Source organism: Leuciscus leuciscus (assembly GCF_965113295.1).
Source record: "Leuciscus leuciscus genome assembly, chromosome: 13".
In the NCBI taxonomy this organism is placed as follows: domain Eukaryota; kingdom Metazoa; phylum Chordata; class Actinopteri; order Cypriniformes; family Leuciscidae; genus Leuciscus; species Leuciscus leuciscus.
In genome coordinates, this window is record NC_138737.1 from 20,676,655 (window position 1) to 20,691,776 (window position 15,122).

Sequence of the window (15,122 nt, forward strand, 5' to 3'; positions counted from 1 at the left end):
TTCACATAAAGATTTAAATGAAACAAAGCGATCCTCAGTGAAGAGATCTCGAAAGAAGACCAATCCACTTCTGTGCCAAGCTGCAAATGAATGGTCTATTTGAGATGGTACAAAAAGATGATTAAACATTATTGGAGAGAAGCTACATGTATTTGTCAAATTAAAATGTTTTCTGAACTGACCCCAGATCTTAATCGAATTCTGAACCACCAAATTTGAGTTCAGCTCAGCTGATTTAATATTTAGTGGGAGAGGGGCAGTTAAGATCGAAATCGGAGAAACTGGGAGTGTAGCTCTCAGTTCCATATAGAAACCATTTCTAAAATAGAATTGTCGCGTGTCGGGACTGACTGGTTAGGACAAAAACTCTGATTAACATGGAAAATATACCTTTTATCGCATCTGATTAGGATACGGTGTTATAATGTTGTAAACATTTCCCATTGAAATTGCAGGGACAAAATGTTTTGCATTCGAAAGCCAGCTGTTGACGGTGATGTCCATAGCTATAAAATTTGCTTGAGGATTTCCTTCAGAAAATGCAGATTTCGCTTCAAATGGACCAATCATTATGCAACAGTCCACCAATGCAGACTTTTGGATCAACCCTTGAACACAGCCGAGCCTGAAATACAGTCCTGTTCAGAATTATTGGCTCCCTTGGTAAATATTAGCACAGAAGATGTTGAAATCTGCAAGAATTCACAAAAATCTAACCTTTCTTTGAAGTAAATCAATTAAAAATGGGGGAAAATCTCATGATGAAATTATTTTTTTTCTCTCGAAAATACGTTGGCCTTAATTTTTGGCCCCTTTTTACTTAAATGAAACGTTCGATTTTTGAATGAAAGATATACAGCCGCCTTTGCTCATATTTATTAAAGAGTGCCAATAATTATGACAATAATATCATGAGCTAAATTGGAGCCACTGGTTCCACAATCTACTTTTAAGCTTACAATGCTTTTGTGAAACACAGCCCAGGACTGTAAATGCTCAATTTTCCCATTTCCTGGATTTTATTTGTACTCCCAATAAAGGACTGAGTAAGGGCTGTCTCAACAGAACCCATCCTCTCTAGACAGGGCAGATTATCCCGTATGACACTTGTGATCTCATTGCCGTTCAACATTACATAGAGAGCACACATGCGATTGCTATGTAATGTTGAGGAGTAAGTCGTCTGATGTAATTCTTCCACTGTCATCATGACTGTCTGTCCAATCAGCATCACACTGGTGCTGATAGCTGCTATTTCAGACTGAAGCTATATTTAGTTCTTGGTGGCAAACGCTGGGCATGTTCAACTGCCAGGATACAGAAAGCATGCACAAGACTGCCTTTCATCCTTCTGCAGTCTGTTCGCTGTCATGACATATTTTATTTCATAATTCATTAGACAAAATGTTATTATCTTCTAAAACAATGTACTCTCTGCGTTTGTTTGACTTCGCCATCGCTCAAAGACAGGAAGGAAGTCAAAATGTGATTGTCTGGGTCCTCTGTCTGGAATTGAGGACTCAAAGTGCAGAACAGATAAAGGTCAAATTCGTCTGTCGTCATTCTTTTTTGTCTTCCTTTCTTCCCCTAACCTATTTCCTTTTCTCTATCCTTTACGTCTTCTTTTTTTCATTCGCTCTTTTCGGAGAGAAACCTTTCGGTTGCTCGATTTTAAAGTCGGATCAAGTAAAGGTCTGGAGTGAGATGTCAGATCTGTGATGGGTCATCTGATGTGTTTACTTTGTTTGTTGTTTTCTTGTTTATGAATTCTCTGGAGCAGACAACGAATGCTCTGACATTCCTGTCTTATCTCAGATAAGGACCAGTGAGCATGTCAACAGTAACCAAGCCGAGAGCCCATGTCTTTGTTTATGTGTGTGCGTGTTTTTAACAGATGCAGAGAAGGTTTGCTTCTCCAAAAAATAGTGTCTGAGAGTGTTTATGCCAGTTGGTTTCTAATTACAAAGATCTTTATAAAATGTAAGTGTTTTTTCTCTATCATTCATTTAAAACTAGTTTTCAGAACACACAAGGATGTTAACATCATAGGATGTCCTGTTACTTTATCCTCTACAGTAAAAGACCTGGGTGTTATACTTGATTGCAACCTGTCTTTTGAAAATCATATTTCATATGTTTGAAAAACTGCCTTTTTCCACCTTAGAAACATTGCTAAGCTACGTAATATGCTATCAGTTTCGGATGCAGAAAAGTTAGTTCATGCATTCATGACCTCGAGACTGGATTACTGTAATGCTTTATTAGCTGGTTGTCCTGCATCCTCAATAAACAAGCTACAGTTAGTCCAAAATGCCGCCGCTAGAGTTCTTACGAGATCAAGAAAATATGATCATATAACACCGATTTTATCATCACTGCATTGGTTACCTATAAAGTTCCGTATTAATTACAAGGTATTGCTACTGACTTATAAAGCCCTAAACGGCTTAGCTCCAGTCTATTTAACGGATCTTCTATCACCCTATAATCCATCGTGCTCTTTAAGATCACTAAATTCAAGGCTTTTGGTCATACCTAGGATATCCAGAACCACTAAAGGAGGAAGAGCATTTTCACATTTGGCTCCAAAACTCTGGAATAGTCTTCCTGATACTGTTCGTTGCGCAGACTCGCTCTCCCAGTTTAAAACTAGATTAAAGTCGCATCTCTTCAGCCAGGCATTCATATAATATTTTTAATCTTACAGTTCAAAATACAATCCGGTCTCTAGCTCATAAATGCCAGAGGAGAACTGGCCCCCGACTGAGCCTGGGTTCTCCCAAGGTTTTTTTTTTCTCCATTAGGTCACCTGATGGAGTTTTAGGACACCATTAGGTCACTTGATGGAGTTTTTCGGTTCCTTGCCACTGTTGCCTTTGGCTTGCTCAGTTGGGGATATTTTGGGGATATTTAATTTAATTTTATCAATCAATAAATTCCACTTGAAACAAACCTTGTTGTATTATTTTAATTTAATATTGTGAAGCTGCTTTGATACAATCTGTATTGTGAAAAGCGCTATACAAATATACTTGACTTGACAAGTAAGTTATACAATTTCAGAATACATTTCAAAGGGGTAGTTTTTTTTTAGTTTTTTTTTATTGTCAGTTTTTTCCCCTTCATACAATTTAAGTGGGGTCCAATTTTGTTTTCATCAAAAAACAGTTGAAACATTCTTCATAATGTCTTCTTTTGGGTTCCACAGAAGACAGAAAGTCAGACATGTTTGGAACAACATGAGGGTGAGAACTGTACCACTCAGAAGTTTGGGGTCAGTACGATTTTTTAATGTTTTTGCACGAAATATCTTATTCTCACCAAGGCTGATCTTTACTCCAGTCTTCAGTGTCACATGATCCTTTTAGGAATCACTCTAATTATGCTGATTGGTGCTCAAGAAACGTTGTTTTTTTCTTATCAATAGGTTTGGATATCATTTTAATTTTAGCGATTCCGATTCTGCTTATCGATTTCTATTCTCATCAATTCCCACTTTCGAAGTCAAACATTTAGATATCAAACATATTTATTCTGTCTTTTTGCAAAACATTGTGTTGCAGCGGAATACCATGAACAAAAATTCTTACACAAGGAGCTTTTGCCTGTGGTTTTAACAAAAATACCACAGCAAAAACAGCTAGACTAACTAATATAAATTTCAAACATCATTAAAGACAAGTAAACGGTCTGTAATAAAATAAGAACAAATAAACAAATTTGCAATATCACAAATAAATACAACTGAACTAAGTTCAGGTACAGAAATTGAAATCCAATGTAATCAAATGTAAAATAACACTGCATGGTTTTCATTTTTTAAATAAAATATAGATTCATCCTTATTAAAGTTACTAAAGTTCTTGGATGTGTCAATGAATTGAGTTCTTTTTCGCGTCCTCTCGCGCTTGAATGGTTTAAAAATCACATTAAAATGTGCACACAGGAATCGATAAGCAGAATCGGAATGTGCGTCTTATCGAATCCACGGTTCTTGGAAATTTGGTTCCGGTTCTAAAATGGAACCGGTTTTCGATTCCCAACCCTAGTTATCTATGTTGAAAACAATTGTGCTGCTTAATATTTTTGTGGAAACCATGATACAATTTTTCAGGATTCTTTTAATAAGGGGAGACACAGCCTATGAGATTTTGCTTTTAGAGTTAAATGCCCCATTGTACTTTCACGATTGGTTGCTGATAAAAAAGGAATTGACCATATTTGGATCCGACAACATTGTACGGGAGAGAGAGAGCTGTCCAATGGTAAATGTGATTACAGGGTGCAGACAGCGATCACGGAGCAGCATGTTGGTTTAGAACGCCAACTTTTGTTGAATTAAGGTGAAATCTACAGACGCACATAGACAAAGTGTAGTAAAATAAAGACCTAAATGTGTATTTTGGACTTTTTTCACCACAAGTCTGAAAGAAGACATGTTATTGAAGACAAATAGCCCAAAATCTCAAAATTTGTTTTTGCCTGCCGTGTCTCCCCTTAATAGAATGTTTAAAAAAAAACAGCATTTATTTGAAGTAGATTTTGATATAACAATGTAAAAGTCAATAAACAAAATTTTAAATTGATCAAAATTAGAAGTTTATAAAAATGTCAATGATCAATTTAATGCATCCTTGCTGAATAAAAGTATTCATTAAAAACGGTAGTGATAAAAATTAAAAATGTTCTCTTTAAGAATGCATTTTTGTCTGGGATATGGGTCTGTCGCCTTAATTTTGTTCATTTTCATATACATTTGCAATAAACGTCTCTTCAAGGCCGGTCACCACACCGTATTTGCTTTTTTTGGGGGGGATTTATTTAGGCCTATTATTACCATCCACAGATTGATGATGAAGATTCTTTTAAGTAGAAATGACCAAATATTAGCAGTGGAGAAGGAGGACGCATGTGTGTATGTGTGTGAAGTGAAGGAGAGGATGTTTTGAACTGTACAGCGCCTGCAGTCCAATCTGTGTGCAGAGCAGAAAATAAAGCAATTTGTTATCCACCGAGTCTCTGCAGGGGTGCCTCCTCAGCACTTTTCTTACTCACTGTGTGTGTGTGAGAGAGAGAGAGAGAGAGAGAGAGAGAGAGACTGTTTGTAGTTTCAGTTGTGATGTGCTGTGTGTATGTTCCACTACATTACCTTAATTGGCCGGGTCTGTCTTTGTGTGCAACTCAGAGCAAAGCTCAAGCACCTTTGACTCACTAACATGCTCAAAACTCAGCCTGCATTCTCTTCCCCTGTATAATCCCAGAGGTAAAGCCGGTTATGTTTGATAGAGATACACAATTGAGTGTCAAATTGTCCTGTAGACATCACTCATTTTTGCTGTTAAATGTGCTGTTTGGGTAGCAGTACTTTGTGTAATTCTGCAAAGAAGAATGTAAATTAGCTCTCACATTATAGGGAAATTGTTCAAATACAGTACCTGTCAAAAGTTTGGAAAATGTTTTTGAAAGAAGCCTCTTATGTTCACCAAGGCTGCATTTATTTAATCAAAATACAGTAAAAATGGTAATATTGTGTAATATTATTATCATTTTAAATAATTGTTTTGTATTTGAATAATTTTTTTATTTATTTTTATTTCTGTGATGGCAAAGCAGGATTTTCAGCATCATTACTCCAGTCTTCAGTGTCACATGATCATTCAGAAATCATTCTAATATGCTGATTTGCTGCTCAAGAAACATTTATTATTATTATTAAAACAGACATGTTCAACAGAGATCATTATGTGTGTGTAAATATGTTAAGCCTGTTCAGATGAGATCAAGAGCTTTTTAGCTCCCTGGGAGAAGCACCGGTCTTCATTTAGGATCAGAGAGAAACGTTGTGTCTGAAACCAAAGGCTGATAGCACATTGCCTTATAGCCAAGTCAGTCAGTAGCAGGAAGGAAGGAAGGAAGGTACGTCCTACGATTGGCTTCTAAGTACAAAGTAACAAATTCAAGTGAGCTTTATAGAATATTTAATAACTCCTGTGCATATTTTGTTTGTTGAAATAGAAAATAACTGTTCAGCATCTCTATCAAATTACATATTTATTGTTTCAGCCAACTGGCAAACTTAAAGCATAAGATATCTTAAGCAGAAATTGATTGTTCTGTCAAAAAGGACCACGTAGACAAAAATAAATGATATGTACATTGGATTCTGATGTGCGCCGATGGTAACACTTTATTTCGATGGTCCACTTTAGACATTCTACTAACTTTAAGTCACCTTGCAAGTTGCAACTACATTTAAAAAACCAGTCATTACAGTATTAGTAGACTGTCTGCTTAATATCTGCTAACACTTTATTTTGATAGTACTTGGTATGGTACTTTGATGGCACAGTCTCACAAAGGTTTTATTAAAAAAAAAATGTTTTATAACATAATGGCTCTAATGCAGAAAGATAACTAGGCCTGTCACGATTCCTCGATTAAATTTGAGTACTAAAAAATCCTCGTTTGCAATTTACCCATGTCGATTAGGCTAACCGGTAAAATACCGTAGGTGGCGCATTAGACCGCTTTATAAGGCTGCACAATATGCTATCCATTTAAAAATCATAATGGATAGCATAGTGCTATGGTGAAATCACAAAGTTTGCAATTCAATTAAACAAGTATATGCTCTGCGGGTTTCTGATGGAAGCGCGACGCTTTAATTATTTACAGTACATGCGTGCAGGATAGGTGTCTCTCAAAACGGCTCTGTTCACAGTAAATGCTGCTCTACACAAAATCAGTGTGTAGTAATGCATTATGCATGTCATACGTAATGTACATAAGTTGATTGTTTATATTATGTATATTACATTATATATTTTAACAGTGTTGTTCAATAAAACCATATGATTTCTTGCTTTTGATAGTTTATTTGAACCAATTACTATTGCCTCATTGTTATTAAATATGTATTTTAAGTCATTGTAAAGGCGATTGTTCACTTGGGTCTAGTTTAAGTTACCACAGAAAAAATTACCCAATTACTAGATTAATCGTCGAAATAATCTACCAGTTACTCGATTACCAAAATTTACTTAGAGTTAAAAACCACTGCTATACACTAGATTAGACAAACCCTAACTTTACCCAAAAAAGTAAAGGCTGTGCGTATTTGCCTTATTTATAAATTGATTTTCTAATTGAGGACGTCTCCAATTGTCCCCAAAGGGAGGTTTTGTCTTATTGAGCTCACTTTTGGAGGCAATTTCGTACACAGAATACACTCTCTTTGTTGGCTCTTTTGTGTGATCTTATTAATGGTCTTTGTGAATGCATCTATAAGACATATGAAATCGCATTACTACTCTTATGGGGAGTGTGTTGTGAGCATCCATGCTCTTATTTTCATCGCTATGGTACATGTTTGCCCCACTGGTCTAGCATTGACTGAAGCAGCCTCGAGCATTGAGATCTCACACACACTGATGTTATGTAATTAATTCTGCCTTTTCCAATGATCTGTGATCAGTAGCATCTGAGAGGAGGATTAGAGTGTGTCTGGACAGCAGCCGGCAGACATGCTGAACAGACTCATGGTTATGAGGGCATGTGTGATCTCACTTGTGTGTGCACGAAAAAGTATATTTGTGTTGTTTATATTACACTGAGTATGGAAATGAGTGGGGTTGAGTATATTAAACAGTTTTGATTTGAATCAAACTGGTAAATTTTCTTCTTATATCTTTTTTGCTCTCTCCATATCCTCATAAATACCGAATACACAGGGATGTGTGTGTAAAGACTTGGGGGAATTTAACCACTGACCTTGCTATTACCGTGTGTGAGGTGGTAATAGTGTCAGTGACCTGTCCTTTAGCTGTGAGTCAGTTCGCTTCACTCTGAATGGACAGATCAAGCAATGCCACTGCAGGTGTGTTGTCTCTGGGGTGCCGTATGCTGGCTCTCATGTTAGTATACAACAAAATGAAGATGTTTAACGGCTAATATCTAATAACGAGATGGAGAATTACATTTTATTGATTACTGAGGGGAAAAAAATCCATGTAACACCATATTAGCACTTTCCATAGTAACAATTACTGTACTATGTTATTTTGACAGAAATTTAGATTCATACTTTATAATCATTTAGGTGAGTGAGGCAGTCTTCTTAAAGTTTATCGAAACTATGGAGCTTTTCACACTTGAGATTGTTTAACCAAGGCTCATTGTTATTTTTGTTTTATTTCACACTGTTCATACTTTATCCATGCTTAGTACACAACACAATCCTGGGTAGTCACCTTTGTGAAAAAATGTGTTTAAGTGGTATTGAATGTGCACTTGTACTGTACAAAGAATCTTAGAAGTACATAGAGAAAGTACACTTTCAAGATTAATATACTTAAATGCACTTAAAAAAACAAACAATTGCACATTGTAATGGTGTCAAATTAAACATTTTACTTTAAAGTACATTTTAAATCATGTTTTTAAAATATTTTGTTGTGTGTTAAGGTACGCTTATTTTGATGTGTTGACTAACATACTTAAGCACATGTACAGTACTTGATTGTTTAACTGTAGTGCGTTATTTGATATTACACTTAATATAGTTAATATATTTTGAATGTACTAAATTGCAGCTTTATCTTTAATAATGTGTAATTTAAATGATATTTAAATACATGACGTATAAATTTCAGCAGAAAGTACATTAAAGTATATTTTAGTTTACCATAAAAGCTTGTCAGTACATTGAGCACTTTAAAGGAACACGCCGACTTTTTGGGACTTTAGCTTACTCACCGTATCCCCCAGAGTTAGATAAGTCCATACATACCCTTTTCATCTCTGTGCGTGCCGTAACTCTGTCTGACGCACTCACCACTAGCCTAGCTTAGCACAAAGACTGGAGGTAAACGGCTCCAGCTAGCATACTGCTCCCAATAAGAGACAAAATAACATGTTGTGATTTGTATAGTCACAGCGTGTACAAATAACAAGGTCACATGAGACAGCCATCTTCTAACCATATACATACTGGGAAATATATTCTCAGAAGGCAAAGCACTGCTACTTGGGTGGAGTGATTTGCTCGCAGCACCTGAGAAGCCCCGTGGTGAGGAGCAGAGAGTTCGCTCAGAGTTGGAGTAAATCACTCCGCCAAAGTAGCAGTGCTTCGCCTTCTGAGAATATAGTTCCCAGTATGAGATAAGACAATAGAAGTAATTGTGAAATTATGCTTAAGTGGATTAAAAAAAAAACTCTATAATGTTCAGCTAAATGCATTTAATATCAATTTAAACTATAAAACAGTTTCATTTAATTGCAATTAAGTGTCTGAAAACATTGCATTCAGTTCACACTCAGAATATCCCTAATATAATACATAAAAATAACTCTTTTTAAAAGTCTGTTAAAGGGTACTTCTTTTTCACAAGGCCAAGTTTCAGGATTTCATGCTGTATATTTGCAATATGTTAATGTTCGTATTCTGTCATGTAGATCCGCTCTAATTGTCTAGTTCTGAAACATTTAGTAAAAATAATACTCCAGTCTAAATAAATCCACGTCTACATAACATGCATCAATTTAGTATAAATGTAATTTTAGTTTAGATAGGTAGATTGGTGGATTGATAGGTTTAGATTGGTAGTGAGTGTCCATTCAGTGTTTTACCAATGGTTACTATGGTCCTGCTTCTACAGTACAAAAATAAGTTAATGTGTTATGCAAAAACCATATGCATTTTCATAACGGGTCAAAAATTGAGCCGTACCTGAGTACCAATTAACTCTAGTTTCCAGATGGTTGCACAGCTTTGAACATTGTTACACAGCATGAGAAGATGATACGGATAAAGCATCATAGCGAAGGCATTATATAAAAGGCTGATTAGGCCTTATAGATCGCTGTACTGAATGGGTTTCTTCCTCCGTCCATTTAATCTCAGCGTGTGCGGTATCGATGTACCGTGTCTGTAGCCTGGCTGAATGCAGGCTGGAGGGTTTTAAATGAACATCAGTGCTGTGCTTTAAGACAAATGGCTGCTGATGAAATGTTAAATATTCAGACTTACACTTACCGCCATGTCGGAAACAACCCACTGCTCTACAACAGCCATTAAACACCGGCACGCCCCAGATCTATGCTGCCAATCTATATTACATAAGTCTGTGCTCCGCTAAACAAGAGCATGCAGTGGAAAGCTGCAAAATGATACAGGCATTACTCTCTGGCATATTACAGACCCACTGTGCCAAGTCATGTTATGTAACTTCACAAATACACACTGAACATGCTGAGACTACAACATACTAAGATATACAGTACAAGTACACAGATAGAGATACAGAAGATCAAATAACTCATCATTTTATTTCACCACCCTGCACTGGACAGTGGGGATGTTAATGAAGTAATGGACCCTTTTCACTTTTCTGGTGTTCTCGGAAGCGGAAGTCGTCATAGTTGGGTAAACTTCTATACTGGTGAATGGGAGACAACAGCAAAGATCATTTATAAGAACTCTTCTCCAATAGCAAAGGAAAAAATCTGCGATACATTAGAGACACCCTCGCAGCAGCGTTAATTCCTTTTTTATAATTTACTGGCAAGGTGATCAAATACTAAATATAGCGTTACAAATGTATATTACATTTTTTAACAATGAAAACATGAAAAGCTACATTTGCGATGATAACAGTGGAAACACGTCATCACAGTCCGTGAAAAGGTTCCGTGTCACTGATTATAAATAAATCATTTATATAGATCAGTGGTTCATGTGCTACACTGGCTTCTTGCATATTTGAGTGTAGGAATAGGCGGTGTGTGTAAAGCTGGGCAAGGCTTACTGACTGCTGCTGCTTCTGATTGCTTTAGAGCAGGGGTTCCCAAACTTTTCCATGACAAGGCCCCCCAAATACCACTAGGTTCTGGCCAAGGCCCCCCTTTTGCAGGATGTGTTATTGAACCCATCGACAATACTATGGCAAATGTAGAAATAAATAAATAAATAAAACATCTAGGTGAACATCAGATTATGTGATGGTGTTTGATACCAGCCAATCAGAAAGATTATAGAGATGAACCTATTACAATTTTCAAGGCCAATTCCGATTTGTCATTGAGTTTGACCTGCCAATACAGATTTTAGCCGATTCTGATTTAATTTTTTCTAACCACTTTACAGCACACACAAATATTTATTTTCTATATATATATATTTTATAAAACACCACTTTTATCCAAACTGATTAATAAAAACAAGTTTAAATGGGTACATTTTCTATAAATATTTTTGAGTCTTCATTTTCTTGAAGCCTACTGAAGTTCTTGTTAAAACACACTGTACATGCAAATTATGTGCATTTTTGGTACTTTTTGTGTGAAATCATATTTATTTTGTCCATCAAAAGTGTGCTTTCACTTTAATTGAGCGTGAGCAGCGCAGCAAAAATAGACTCGGCGCCGAAACCCTCCACTTCACTACTGCTCACAGCACGCGACGCTCCTGCTTGACGCTCACGCGCTGCTCCTGCTCGCATTTGAATGCACTCACTGAACATGCACGGCGAAAAAAATTCGCGCTACTCACGTGCCGCTCGTGGTCTGAAACGGCCGTAATTCACAAGGTTTCCTACATGTGCGTTCTGTGTGCACTTGTGATACTGATGTTGCGCCATGTTAATCATGCGGCGCCCGAGTGCATTTGAATCGGCATTATGTCAGACTGAAAATCACGTGAAAATCGGCCAATTCTGGTCACCAGCCGATCAATCAGTTAATCTCTAAAAGATTAGCATTAAAAGTATAATGTTCAGATAGGCTATGCAACAAATTATTAAAATGTTATTTTATAACAATACTCATATTAACACAATTTTTTTTTCCAACTTGCCAGGGGGGCCGCGGCCCCCAGTTTGAAAACCCCTGCTTTAGAGGGTAGAGCTGCCCATAACTGCTGGTCTGGGATCAGTTTTCTCCGTAATAGCATAATTATGGATTAAACGGATTTAATGTTTGCGCTTTTCAGAGCATTAAGGTTACTATTTACTATTTTCTGTTTTGCAGAATTAAGCAATGTAGCCAATCACAAACGTATATGTAGATTTCTTGAATGCAATGGCCAATCAGACGTTTTCAAATTAGAATTGACTCTCTAGAATTGACTGGACCACTCAGGTCCAGTTCTGAGTTCTGCACGTTCGCAAATCCTCTTGTTATAAGTTAACTTATAACAAACAAAGTGTAGACATTATATAGGCTAAATAAGAGATTCACTGTGCAGTCAGCTTCATTGATCATAGTGGAACTTTGTGAGATGAGTAACAGCTTTTTAGTGATTTTAAAGGGAGCGATGTTTGCGTGCTTTCTAGGCGATATATAATCGATTTAGAATGAGTGTAGGAATCTTTATTTTAGAGTATATATACATATATATATTTTGTATTTTTACATATATCATGTAAGGTAATAATATATTTATACATACCATTGAAAAGTTTGGAGTCTGTAAGTATTTTTAGAGTGGAAATAATACCTTTATTCAGCAAGACTTGATCTTAAATTGATCTAAAGTGACAGAAAAGACAACAATTGTGTCATAGTTTCCACAAAATATTAAGCAGCACAACTGTTTTCAACATTGATAATAATAAGAAATATTTCTTAAGTATCATATTAGAATGATTTCTGAAGGATCATGTGTAACTGGATCATGTGATCATATGATACTGCTATTTCAGCTTTGCCATCACAGTAATACATTAAATTTTCAAATAGAAAACAGCCACATTAAATTATAATAATTCACAGTATTACTGCTTTTTACTTTATTTTTAATCCAATAAATGCAGCTTGGTGATCATAGACTTTCAAACTTTTGATCGGTTGTGTGTGTGTGTGTGTGTGTGTGTGTGTGTGTGTGTGTGTGTGTGTGTGTGTGTGTGTGTGTGTGTGTGTGTGTGTGTGTGTGTGTGTGTGTGTGTGTGTGTGTGTGTGTGTGTGTGTGTGTGTGTATAAAGATTTTAAAAAGTGTTTCCAAATTTCCCCTAAAAAACAACCATAGAACTCCAAACACTGGAGGTTATGGAAGCCATCTTGAAATTGCTTTTTTAGGGTTGCAGAGACGTGTAATCTGTATGTAAGGAGATGACCTGGATCTCTGGCCAACAGAAAATAATGATGTACATGTCCCATTAATCATTTTTACTCTGTTTCTAAAGGATTATGTTTGGAGTGCTGGTTGTCTTCAGACCACAATATCTGTTTGCAGTTTCTGATGAATGAGGATTCACAAAAAAATATAATTCAAATGGGTATTTTTAGATCTGATGACTTCTCTGTATTGATATAATGGTCTAGGAATGAGAACACATTCTGTTTTGTTTTTTTTACAACATTAATGTCAATCAAATAATGAGGCTTTTTAACAATTAGCAGGTTACACATCCCGACTATTGTGCCAAATACTTCTATAAACTCAACACATTACTATAAACTCTACAGATGAATGCATTTAAATTGCAACCTTTTCATAGTAAGTTAATTTGCAAAATGTACAAATATGTTTATTATTATGTATGTTAAATATAAATATATTTTTGTACATTATAAATTGTATGCAATATATACAAGTTATAAGTTATATCCATTATTTTGTCCAACAAAAAAGGTCAGGTGGGGTAATGTCACCCCTGTTTTTAACATCTACGTGTTCTGTGTGTGTGTTCTGAACTGGTAAAGGGTTGAATAGCTAGTATCTCTGAAACACAGGTTTTTCCATCCATTAATCCATGCATCCATCCATCTATCCATCCATTCATCCTCATGGATATTCGTTTATTATTGAAATTGGGTCTTCTATCTCCCCATCCCAGGTGTCACTCAGCAGGATGGATGTTGCCATTCACTAATACCTGCATGCACGCACACACTCACACACTCACTCACTCACTCACACACAGCTTATGTCAGCCTCTCTTGAGACTGATACACCCATTATGAGCATCATGAGATGACCATTTGTAGACCACACACATGTATATATACTGTACCTATACAGGCCCACTATACACCTGCCTCCCTAAAGACCAATAACGTCGTTTAGCCTGTTTAGAATAAATATATGAATAACCAGATCATTTTTATTTTATTTTATTTTATTTTATTTTATTTTATTTTATTTTATTTTATTTTATTTTATTTTATTTTATTTTATTTTATTTTATTTTATTTTATTTTATTTTATTTTATTTTATTTTATTTTATTTTATTTTATTTTATTTTATTTTAGATACTTCCTTTTGGTTGGCTTCTTTTCAATGTTTTTTTTTTTAAACATTGCTTGTTTAAATCTAAATGGGTTTGGGAGCTTTTATAGACAGATATGAGCATGTTTTTTTACATTGAGTGTGTGCATTTTTCATGACTATGTATGTGCATTAGAACTGTGTGTGCGTTTGTCTTTCTTTTAGTGGATTTGTATTTATAGTGACTTTTAGACTTGTGCATCTCGCTGGTGGCATTGCAACATTGTGCTATAGCAAATGGTTGCTATTTATAGATAAATGATGCATACGAGTGCCCACTGGCTCAGAGAATGTGGTACTATACCCACACGGACACTTGCACACGTGCACATGCATACATACACAGATTGTGTGTTATAAGCATCCAGCCTCCCTGAAGAGAGGTGTTTGCATTAGGCCACATCTACTCTTAACAGCAAATTGAATCCATCTATCCATCTAACAGTATTTATTTTCTTTCCTCCCTCAGGAGACTGAGATCAGCAGGAAAAGAAAGGAGTGTGAAGTCCTTGAGGAGGAGGTGAAGAAAAAGAGCCAGTCATGTCAAACTCTGGTGAGAGCCTTTACAAGTTCACGTCTTATGAGAGGGTCTCACATGCTGGGTGTCATATCAAGACTCTTCTGAGATATTTACTGTTAGTCTTCCACCATACGGCTCTTTTTGTAGCTGTGATTCATAAGGGGCCGTAATGGGGTTCAACTATTTTAGAAGCCTACAAGTACAGTACCCACAACAAATTAACGATTAAAACTGCATTATATATATATATATATATATATATATATATATATATATATATATATATATATATACTGTGGCCATGAGCACAATTATGCATGCAATTCAGATAAAATCGA

The 15,122-nt window shown here is 35.9% G+C and overlaps 1 protein-coding gene across 2 annotated transcripts in view; it reads left to right on the plus strand.

Annotated features, from left to right (window-relative positions):
* The window catches only part of rimbp2b (RIMS binding protein 2b), a 139,660-nt gene that overhangs the window by 54,688 nt on the left and 69,850 nt on the right, over positions 1-15,122 (plus strand). For both annotated transcript variants that reach the window (XM_082188069.1, XM_082188070.1), the window contains exon 3: positions 14,734-14,817. In XM_082188069.1, coding sequence (XP_082044195.1) covers positions 14,734-14,817 — 84 coding nt within the window. The remainder of the gene's footprint in view (positions 1-14,733; positions 14,818-15,122) is intronic.